Genomic DNA, 12,191 nt, shown 5'->3' with positions numbered 1-12,191 from the left:
TTCCCGTGGTCATGTATGGATGTGAGAGTTGGACTGTGAAGAAGGCTGAGCGCCGAAGAATTGATGCTTTTGAACTGTGGTGTTGGAGAAGACTCTGGTGAGTCCCTTGGACTGCAAGGAGATCCAACCAGTGCAATCTGAAGGAGATCAGCCCTGGGATTTCTTTGGAAGGAATGATGCTAAAGCTGAAACTCCAGTACTTTGGCCACCTCACGTGAAGAGTTGACTCATTGGAAAAGACTCTGATGCTGGGAGGTATTGGGGGCAGGAGGAGAAGGGGACGACAGAGGATGAGATGGCTGGATGGCATCACCGACTCTATGGACGCGAGTCTGAGTGAACTCCGGGAGTTGGTGATGGACAGGGAGGCCTGGTGTGCTGTGATTCATGGGGTCGCAAAGAGTCAGACACGACTGAGCGACTGAACTGAACTGAGTCTGCAGCACACCAGGTTCCTCCATCCTCCCCTACCTCTCGGAGTTTGCTCAAATTTCATGTCCATTGAGTCAGTAATGCTTTCTTACTGCTTATTTAATCTGGAGAGCCTATACCAAATACACTCTGGCACAGCTGAGGACTGCTACTTGGTATTATGCCAAAACTTGGAGGCTTATCTGAGACTCTACACACTAAACAATAATAGATTCTATGTCCCCATCCCTTCCCTCAACCTGGCACTAAGAATGACAGTCAGACTTTTTTATTCCCCAAAAAGACTGGAGGAAAAAAAAAAATCTATGAACTAGAAAAAAGTGTGGATAGAAAGATCATATATACTCCCAAAGAGGGAGTGGAAAATGGGGCACAGAGAATGACTAGTAAGAATAGCATCAAACTTCTCAACAGCAATACTGAAGGTTTAAAGACAATGAAGCAATGTCTTAAAAACTCCAAGGGTATTTTCACCTTTGTGAATGTACACAAAGTATTAATTTTAACATGAGGGCAGATCAGCAACGCAGATCTCAAAAATTATCTCCCATTAACCTTTAATCAAGAGGTTAATGGAAATGTGGGTATGCTGGAAAAAGAGGTTTCAATACAGGTTAGGCATGATGGGAATTTCCAAAACTAAGGTAGAAGAAGAAAGTCCAAACGCAACAGCTGCACAGCAGGCCTAGAGCGCATTATCTCCAGACCAAAATGACAGAAGCACCCAGCATCTGACACATCTGATCATCCTATAGAAAGGTGTATACCGTAGCCAGAGATAATTTCACGTGGGGAAATATTAATGAAATCCACATGGAAAACAAAGCAAATGAAGAAACCTAGACAATTATAAACTTCAGGGAGTAAAGTTTATAAAAGAAAGAAAATGTAGTAGTAACATATTATAGGACTTAGCTGAGACAGTATGTAGAAGGCAATGGCACCCCACTCCAGTACTCTTGCCTGGAGAATCCCATGGATGGAGGAGCCTGGTGCGCTGCAGTCCATGGGGTCGCTAAGGTCGGACACAACTGAGCGACTTCACTTTCATTCACTGGAGAAGGAAATGGCAACCCACTCCAGTGTTCTTGCCTAGAGTATCCCAGGGACGGCGGAGCCTGGTGGGCTGCCATCTATGGGGTCGCAAAGAGTCAGACATGACTGAAGTGACTTAGCAGCAGCAGCAGAGACAGTATGTACATAACAGTAACATACTGTAAGACTTAGCTGAGACAGCATGTATGTAATAGTAACAAACTGTATGACTTAGTTGAGACAGTATGCACATAATGCAATAAGATAAATACTTAGTGATTTAACCAAAACTGTGATAGTCTATTGAAGGAGTAGCTGCAGAGTACACATGGAAAGTGAGAGGAGTGTTAAGAGGGCCAAAGCCTTATCTTCACTCTTGCAGAGAGAAGCCAAATTTGAAAAAAAAAGCTATATGCATGTTAGTTAGAAATACAAACGTAAAAAAGAGAAGGGAACAGACTGTCCATGATAAACAGAAATAGGGAAAGGGAAGAGGTGACTGCTGTTGCTCATTATAAGCCTTTTTAAACTAATGCAAGGATTTTTTTAATTAAAATTAAATTTAAAAATAAACATAAAATATGGAAAATAAATGGTTCTTTCCCTTCAAAATGAAACTTGACACATACACACGCTGTATTCTTTAACTGCTGTATTCTTTAACTGAAGAAAAAACATTTCTGGAAAATATGAGGAATTTTTTAAAATTTCAAATTTCTCATATTTCAAAAATATCAAGACTCTACTATACATCAGCAATTTCTTTTACAGAAGTACCTCTGAACACAAATGTTCCAAGTCAGAGCCACCAAGATTCATTAAGAGATAAAGACTTGAAGAGAGAAATGAGGAAGTTTTCCCATCTTCCCACATTATTAGTTCTGCTGACTTTCTTACTTTCCCCATCAAAGATGTTGCAAAATTTAATGCAGAAATGGGTCAAGAATAAGAATTTCTAGAACCTAACACTACGAGAAAAATCCCTCTTCTTTTCCTAAACATGTGTTTCACTATGACTTCCATACCTGGTCTTGTATCTCCCTCTTCAGAACCTAGACAGCATATTAAAAAGCAGAGACATTACTTTGGCAACAAAGGTCTGTCTAGTCATGGCTATGGTTTTCCCAGTAGTCACGTATGGATGTGAGAGTTGGACTATAAAGAAAGCTGAGCACTGAAGAATTGATGCTTTGTGGTGTTGGAGACGACTCTTGAGACTCCCTTAGACTGCAAGGAGATCCAACCAGTCCATCCTAAAGGAAAAATCAGTCCTGGGTGTTCACTGGAAGGACTGATGTTGAAGCTGAAACTCCAATACTTTGACCACGTGATGTGAAGAGCTGACTCATCTGAAAAGCTCCTGATGCTCGGAAAGATTGAGGGCAGGAGGAGAAGGGGACGACAGAGGATGAAATGGTTGGATGGCATCACCGACTCAAGGGACATGAGTTTGAGTTGAGTAAACTCCAGGAGTTGGTGATGGACAGGGAGGCCTGGCATGCTGTGGTTCATGGGGTCGCAAAGAGTCGGACACAACTGAATGACTGAACTGAACTACAGAATAAAACCTAATACCTTTTCTGCACAAAAAGTGAAAGTGGCTCAGCCCTGTTCAACTCTTTGCAACCCCATGGACTATACAGTCCATGGAATTCTCCAAGTCAGGATACTGGAGTGGGTAGCTTTTCCCTTCTCCAGGGGATCCTTCCAACCCAGGGATTGAACCCAGGTGTCCAGCATTGCAGGATTCTTTATCAGCTGAGTCACAACAGAAGCCCAAGAATATTGGAGTGGGTAGCCTATCCCTTCTCCAGCAGGTATTCCCAACCCAGGAATCGAACCGGGGTCTCCTGCATTGCAGGCAGATTCTTTACCAACTGAGGTATCAGGGAAGCTCTTCTGCATAAAGGTCTTAAATTACTCAAAGATAGTGACCTCATGTACAGCTCCATACCCCCACTGCCTAGTTTTTTCTTCTTTAAGCTAATATACTTCTGGTCCCTGGAGATATTCCGCTCATTCAGAATTTCAAATCTCCTTATCATCCTAACCAATTTTCTTACACCATGCTCCAATTTGTTAATTCATCTCTTAAGCTAAGTAACTAGAATAAAAGCAAAGAGTAATTATGACTTCCTTCCCTGTAAAAGACAGTTATGATACCAATCAAAAGGAGACCATGTCTTACACAGGATTCTTTGGAAAAACACATTCTAACTTAAAAACAAACAAAAAATTCATTCCCCATATATAGAACAATTCAAATAAGGTCCCACCCCTCCTCTAAGTTAATAAATTTCATTCTCGTCATGTCCAAGCAGGTGTTTTTAGGGCAACAGCTCTCATAAGTGAGGCTGAAAAGGATGTCTGGAGGAACCTATTCAACAAAGTACCCAAAGTTATGAACGATTTATCTTTTTTATATACAGTAGAGGAATCCAAGGTGTGTATTCCTAGACAACCATCGATTTGATCAGGTGGACCTGGGAAATGCATTACTGAGTGGGGAAAAAAACAAAATAATGGCACCTAGTACTGAATAGCTCAACAGAAGCTTCTTAAGAATGTAAGCATTATACATGTTGTACAGAAAAGACAGAAAATTATCACTTTCAGTATTTGCTTATTTTCCAAAGAGTGTACTGAAACTAGATACACAAGTTTCTAAAGAGGCAAAATATTTAAATTGAGGTCCAGAAGTCCGCAAGTTCCTTAAAAGAATGCTTTAATTCTTTTTATTTGTAATACAACTCACTAATAATATTTAAAATTTTAATATAAATTTACTTAGATAAATGATACAATCACTACTTCAAAACTGATTAAAGGTCAAAGTGCTTACAAGCACACTGAACCAAATTCACAGACTAATGAAAGAAGAACATAGACAAACAATATAAAAATGCTGTGGTAGCAAGTTAAGGTCAAATGATGTCACCATCCCTTTGGTGCCAAAGGACACCAAGACAGGAGGTGCTCACAACACTTAAGAAGAGTCTCTCTCAATCAGTTTGCTGAATGAATCCACGTTTATCTTTCCTGCTAAAAAACCTACAGCAAACGTCTATTCCACAATGAACATTCATGCTAGAAGGTCCTATCTCTTGCTCCTTTCAACTGAGTCTTATGCTTATCTAGAGTTGTTTCATATACTACTAAACTATATTTACTTGGTATAGTATTGGGCAGGTTTTTGTTGTTGTTCAGTTGCTAAGTCATCTCCAACTCTGAGAACCCATGGACCTTCCGTCCAGGCTCTTCTGCCAGGCTCCTTCTCTGCACTGATTTCTCAGGCAAGAATATATGGAGTGGGTTGCCATTTCCTTCTCCAAGAGATCTTCCCACCCAGGGAAAGAATCTGAATCTCCTGCACTGGCAGGTGGTTGGTCCAACAGGGAAGCTCTATTTGATAGATATACAGTTTAATTAAACATTATATAAAACAATCACACTTGAGTAAGAACTGTTTCCATGAAAATGAAGTATTTTAAAAACCCCACCGAACAGTCACTATGAAAAGCTGCTACTCAAGTGTAGACAAGAAATGTAAAACATCTAAACTGAAAAGAGACCTAGAGCAACTCAGCACTCAAACTGCTTTAAAAGTAGCTCAAAATTCTAAGAATCTTTTCCAACACAAAGTGAGTCTAAGTTATATCAAAGGGACAAAAATCTCATCAGTGAAACCATATTCAAGGAAAAGCCCTAGGTGTTGCATAATGCTCTGGCAAATTAACAATTACATGCTAAAATTCAAAAACCTAAATTTTACCTGTGTGTATGTTTTTTAATGATTGTCTTTTTTGATAAACCTAAAGACTATCACTGTCTTTTTTCACTGCCTTTTTGGATAAAGCTAACCACTATCAATCCTGAACACATGGGATGAGGGGTTTTAATTACAGTTCAAACACAGAAAATAGCAGAATAATTAATTCCTGACAGGACAGATGTGCCAAATTCAAAAGAATCAATATCAGAACCAATCACCCCAGAACTGATCACACTCACAACACATAACAATAGTTTCTGAAGAAATTCAAAGAGCAGACATTTGAAGCTAGCTAAAACTACTAAAGAAAAGCATGACATAAGTCTAAAACACAAAAATACACAATACATTAATAAACTACCTGTCCTGCCCTTTAATATCCAATGAAGTAAAATCCATCATTTAAATCCCCCAAATACAGAATTCACAACAATTTATAATAAGCATTAGAGTATAAGCTAACTTTACAATTTAAAGTTTTTAAGGATTACACTACTTTTCTTTATGACTGTTACTAGAATAACGCCTGACACAAGAGTACTTAGTAATTCTAGCTAGTAATTATTATCGTATTTTTCATTTATATACTTTAATTTTTGTATCCCCTGGATACATGTACTAGTGCCTGGACTTAATATTTACTTTAAAAAAACCTCTGCCCTTCACAATTGAAAAAGTTATCAAAATAGCTTTCCCACTTAAACTGAAATTGTACTACACTGTCAAAATATTTCACTGAATGTACCCATGCTGCTGCTGCTGCTGCTAAGCCGCTTCAGTCGTGTCCGACTCTGTGCGACCCCATAGACGGCAGCCCACCAGGCTCCCCCGTCCAGGAAAGAACACTGGAGTGGGTTGCCATTTCCTTTTCCAATGCATGCAAGTGAAAAGTGAAAGTGAAGTCGCTCAGCCGTGTCCGACTCTTAGTGACCCCATGGACTGCAGCCTACCAGGCCCCTCCATCCATGGGATTTTCCAGGCAAGAAAATGGTACACATTTTGCTAGTGTACCAAAAAACATGAAAAGGGAATTAGGGATGTAAACTGCCACTTGTGACATCCATGAGGTTCTGAATATTATACATAGAGGTCCAAAAGGATATTTGAGTCAATCTACTCAAATGCTAGTAAATATATAAAAACAAATGCCTGTTTTCAATTGCCCAACTTTAATTTTAAAGTAAAAACTCTTATTAATAAAGATTTATCTTAAGACTCAAAATGCACACGAAATTGAGTATAAGTTACTATCCGTTTACATTTATCCACCTGTGAAATTCCAAGTTTAAATGCACTGTCTACATAAATGGGCTGGTATTAAGCAGCTGGCCTAGATGTTTCTCAAATGTTATTTGTTATTTTTATCTAAACTCTCTCTGCAAACTAAATGAATCATTTTTAAAGTACAGAACAATTCTTATATTATTTACCAATTAATTAATGCTAACAATCTCAGCAAAATAAATAATTTAGTCTAAACCTAGTCTTTTCATCAACTATAAGTTCATTAACGTGAAGGCAATATTTTATGTTGGCTACAATGGAATGCCATTTATAAGTCTGAATAGTTCCATAGATAGAAGCAGCAAGAATGACAAATCAATCTGTTAGAACACTCCCTTTCTACCTCAGTGACAGCTTAACATACCTAAATCTGAAGTCTATTTTAAAGTTTCACAATCGTAATTCAGTTACATATTTTAAATAAGCATCATACTAGCACAGAGTACAATCATCTGAAAAAAAAAAAACAGGAAATAAAAGATCAACTCTGAGTCTAGTAATATTAACAAGATACTCGTTCAATTTATTTAACAAAGATACTGCTAAATAATAAAAAGGCATGTGACTATCTTAAAATTCATAATAGCAGATACCATTTATTGTGTATCAGCATTTTCTAGGCACATCAAGGTTCCTAAAAGGCAGCTAACATGCCTCAACTCATGTATGTATATTCCCTGCTTAGCCCCATGCTCAAAAATAATATATACTCAGTTAATATTCAGTGAAGTGTACCATTTAATCCTCTGAACAAACAATCTATATCTTATCAGCCTCTTCTCACAAATAAAGAAGCTGAGGGGATGGATCCAGGCCAACCCACACATAGTGGTCTTACTCAATACTTTGCCTTTGCTTAATACTTTGCCCTAAGTCACAAAGCTGGGCTTTCCTAATAGCTCAGTTGGTAAAGAATCCACCTGCAACGCAGGAGACCCCAGTTCAATTCTTGGGTCAGGAAGATCCCCTGGAGAAGGGATAGGCTACCCACTCCAGTATTCTTGGGCTTCCCTTGTGGCTCAGCTGGTAAAGAATCCACCTGCAATGCAGGACACCTGGGTTCAATCCCTGGGTTGGGAAGACCCCCTGGAGAAGGGAAAGGCTACCCACTCCAATATTCTGGCCTGGAGAATTCCATGGACTGTATAGTCAGTCCATGGGGTCGCAAAGAGTTGGACACAACTGAGCAACTTTCACTTTCAAGTCACAAAGCTAGTGGTAGAGTCAAAATCTGACTTCATAATTCATATTCTTTCAATTACAGCACATCATCTAAGTATCAAAGACATAATTATCATTAAACTCAATAGCTATTATTCCTCAAGTATTTTCCTATATTATTGCTTTTCAAAGAAAAAAATCCTCAGGAATTATTATTTCAGAATTTCTGAGTAGACATTTGATCTGGGATCCAGTCTTTCCTCTACAAGGATCCCACATTTCTGATTTGGGAATTCTATTTGGGATCTTTGTTATTCCAATAATATCATCGTACAACGTATCCAATGAAGGTACTGGTTCTATGCAATCCTATGACCTAACCTAATCCAGAATGAGTTGTAGAATTTCTGGAAGAGTTGTAATAATAATATAAATTAAGGCAGCTGGGAGCAGCCATCTTTGAATGAGGGAAATCTAGGCAACACCATTAAATCAGAGCATAAAGTCTCATTTTAAGACAAACAATACATTCCCCTCATATTTTTAAACCAACTTCAGTCACACTGAGTTAAATCTAAAGAATCCAAATTGATTAAAGGTGCTTCTCATTTTATCATCTTTCATATATTGTTCCCTACTCATGGAATGTCCTGTTCCCTTTGTTAATAATGTCTCTCACCTACTGGGCAGCTATTATTAATATATATCCCAGGAGTCATGTGAGGTGTCAGACACACAGTATCTCTAATATTGAAAATTAACCTACATCCAAAATGCATAAGGTAAACCTCATCCTTGCCTTTCAACCGTGAGAAAATTCACACTCATAGAGGCTGAGTGATATTCTCAACACTACACAGCTAATAAGTGGAGCCAGGATTCAAAACCAAGTTTATCCAGTTCATAAGCATTAGTATTTGTTCTTTCACTACATGAAGCCACTGCCATGTGGCTCTTATCTTTAAAGGTCTTCGATCGGCCATTAAGTCTTCTGTGAAGCTTTCCCTATTCATTTACATATTTCGTGGATAGCTCATTCAAAGAAATGAAGTATTACAATATATTGTAACTGTTTCCACACTGAGAATGCAAGCACCTGAAATACAGTGGGATCCCAACAGGACCAGTGCCTCCCATAGTACACGAAACAGGCCAAGCAATAAATATTTGAAGATTTACAACTGAACAGAGATGGAGTCCTATCTGTTACACATTAGATTTCATTAAAGTGAACAATTGGCATGTATAATGAGATAGCCTCTCATATACAATGTTTCTGAAATGCCAACACTCTAGGAAGAAACTTGTAAATAATTCTTCATATTACACATTTGCAGCAATAAATTCATACTTATAAACAGATACACAGAAAAGTCAGATATCCAGAAGAGTAAATATATATACATTGTTGTTGTTCAGTCCCTAAGTCATGTCTGACTCTGTGATCCTGTGGACTGCAGCACACCAGGCTTCCCTGTCCTTCACTATCTCCTGGAGTTTGCTCAAACTCATGTTCACTGAGGTGATGACGCCATCCAACCTCACATTCTCTGTTGCCCCCTTCTCCTGCGGCCCTCAATCTTTGCCAGCATCAGGGTCTTTTCCAATGAGTTGGCTCTTTGCATCAGACGGCCAAAGTTATTAGGGCTTCAGCAACAGTCCTTCCAATGAATATTCAGGGTTGCTATCCTTTAGGGTGGATTAGTTTGATCTCCCTGCTGTCCAAGGGGCTCTCAAGAGTCTTCTCCAGCACCACAGTTTGACAGCATCAAGTCTTCATCAATGCTTCATAAAGCATCAGTTCTTTATGGTCCAACTCTCACATGCCAATGACTACTGGGAAAACCATAGCTTTGACTATACGGACCTTGGTCTGCAAAGAGATGTCTCTGCTTTTTTATACGCTGTCTAGGTTTGTCACAGCTTTTCTTCCAAGGAGCAAACATCTTTTAATTTTATGGCTGCAGTCACTGTCCGCAGTGATTTTGGAGTCCAAGAAAATAAAATCTGCCACTGTTTCCTGTTTTTCTCCATTTATTTGCCATGAAGTGATGAGACTGGACATTTTTTCAAATCAAATACTTTAAATGTATTAAAGGACCTTGTGTTAAGTAAAAACACAGCATACTTACTATGCAAAAAGTCACATACTACCCTCAAAACAAACTGGACTATATAGCCTTCGTTGTTTTAAAACCAAAGTTGCCCACAAAGTTTTTATTTGTAAATGAAAAGAATGAACCAGACTATCTCCTAAACACTACCCAGCTCTAGGATTCTGTTGTAATTCAGTAACATCACTAATTATCAACTTCTCAGAGTGCTTTCTTGATCCTACAATCTAAAAGTGACTTCTCAGAGGTCTCTCCTCTTTACTATTTCAGTGCACTCTTGCCCCTGACATTTTTCTCATTTGATTACTTACTATGTTACCATCTCCCCAACAAGAATGTAAGCACCAAGAGAACAAAAGACCTTGCTCGATTCATCAGCACTCCCCAAGGCTTTACAGAGAACCTAGTAGGCACCCAATAAACATGTTAAACAAATAATCATCATGGGAGACTAATGATGCATCTTTGCCCAACTTAGGAAGACGAAAAATCGTACATTACTGGGCATGTCTTACATTTTCAAAAAGAAAAAAAAAAACCTCAAGTTTTCTCACATATTATACACTTTGCCTCAAGATTAATGTTACAAAGTTTCTGAAGGAATGGGGAAATCAAATAATTGATTTCAAACAATGGAACAAAAAAAAAAAGAACTTATGTAGATGTTTGATACAACAAAGGTTTTAAGACCATTTAGTAATTACCTCTTCGTTGGTAACTTACTAGATAATTTAGTGTATAAAAACAACTTAGTTCCAAAATCAACTGCAAACTCTCAAAAAAAAAAACTTCAATCTCAACAAACATCTTAATAGAAAAAAGCAGCTTAATGAAGAAAAGGGGAACCAATACAAACCATCCCAGTAATTCAAGACGGCAGTCTCCCTTTTCCTGAAACAATACTGTCTTTCCATCTCTTCTCGTTTCTGTGTACAGCCAGGACACTTGGGTATTGACTGAGAAATCTTACAGATAACACCACCACCATATGAACAATGACACAGCTCCTAGTCAGCCCTTACTTCCATTTCAAACTTTACCCCAACTCTTCAAGACTCTCTTTGGGTCATAAAGCTGAAGTCCCACAATCTCACTCCTGCTTTCTCTGCCTTCCTCTCCCGCAATTAAACGCGGACCCCCTCCCCTCCACTCAACTTTTCCCCTGGGATTCCTATCTCTGCCATCAAAACATTTTAACCCCGCTACTATTTCTAAGTGCTGGCTTTCTCAGTGTCCTAGGAACTCCGGAGCCGAGAGAAGGAAAAAAAAAAAAAAAAAGGCTAAGCGTCCAAAAAACAGGCTAAGCGTCCCTGCTCTCTCTCCCACCCCAGCCTTACCCACCACCCCTCTACCGGGGGCCCAGCAGGTGCCTCGCTAGGGACCGCCGCGCCCCGGTAGAGAGGCGGGGCACACAAAGGACCCGCGAGGCCCTCCCAGCCTCCTCCCGTCCTCCCACTGCAGCTCCATCGGGTCAGCGCGCCCGGGCTAGCGGAGGCCGGAGGGAGGCGGGCAGGCGCCGGCTCCGCGGGGACCAGAGATGCTCACCCCGGGCGCCCTTCTCCCAACCCCGACCCCGCCCACGCCCCAGCCACCAACGCTACCCACCCCGCCCCGCAACGCCGGGCCTGGACCCTCGCCCGGCGAAAACCGAAAGCGCATCCCCGGCCCCGCGGGCCCAGCGCGTCCCGGCCCATGGCCCCGAGCCCCGTGAGGCCCCCCGCCCGGCCAACCGCCCCCCGCGCCCGAGGACGGGCCGGCCGCCCCGCACTCACAGGCTGCCGGAGCAGGAGGTACAGACGAAGGAGCCGACCGTCATGTTCACGTAGGTGGGGCCGCGCTGATCGCAGTCGAAGCACTTTCGGTTGTGCGGGAGGCTGGTCATGTCCCGCAGCATCTTCAGGTGCTTCTCCTCCTGCTTCCGCTTCGCGCTGGCCGCCATGGCCGCGGCGCCGAGCGAGGAGGCCGGCAGGGCCGGGAGCCGGGCGGCGCTGCGCCGGGGACCCCGCGGTCCCACCGGCCGCCCTGGCCGCGGCCGCCGCCCTCCGTCAGCGCGCGCCGCCCGCGCCGGACCCGGGCCGCTGCGGCTCGACTCGACCGGGCTGAGCGCGAGGAGAACACGCTGCGGAGCGCGGGCTGACGGGCCACGCGAACCGGCCCGACAGTCTTGGGACAACCGCCGCCGCCGCCTTCCCGACTTCTCCTGAGGGGAAAAGACGAGGAAGGGGGGACGGCAAGAAGAGGCCCGCCCCGGGCGGCCTGAGGCCAAGTGTCGGCTGGCGCCCTCTGCTGGCCGGGAGGAGTTACTGCGGCCCCACTTGCAGGCGAAGCGCATTACTTGGGTTGCCTTCCTCCCCTTGCCTGAAGGGGTTCAAGCCCACTGCTTTGGGGATAAT

The 12,191-nt window shown here is 41.8% G+C and overlaps 1 protein-coding gene across 3 annotated transcripts in view; it reads right to left on the bottom strand.

The window, feature by feature from the left end:
• AGFG1 (ArfGAP with FG repeats 1) overlaps positions 1 to 11,737 on the bottom strand; it is a 77,605-nt gene extending 65,868 nt beyond the window's left edge. For all 3 annotated transcript variants that reach the window (XM_052659810.1, XM_052659819.1, XM_052659802.1), the window contains exon 1: positions 11,571 to 11,737. In XM_052659810.1, coding sequence (XP_052515770.1) covers positions 11,571 to 11,737 — 167 coding nt within the window. The remainder of the gene's footprint in view (positions 1 to 11,570) is intronic.
• Between the last annotated feature and the right edge of the window lie 454 nt (positions 11,738 to 12,191).

Source organism: Budorcas taxicolor, chromosome 2, assembly GCF_023091745.1.
Source record: "Budorcas taxicolor isolate Tak-1 chromosome 2, Takin1.1, whole genome shotgun sequence".
In the NCBI taxonomy this organism is placed as follows: domain Eukaryota; kingdom Metazoa; phylum Chordata; class Mammalia; order Artiodactyla; family Bovidae; genus Budorcas; species Budorcas taxicolor.
Note: the sequence above shows the minus strand (reverse complement) of the source record. Positions and strands in the feature narration are given on the sequence as shown.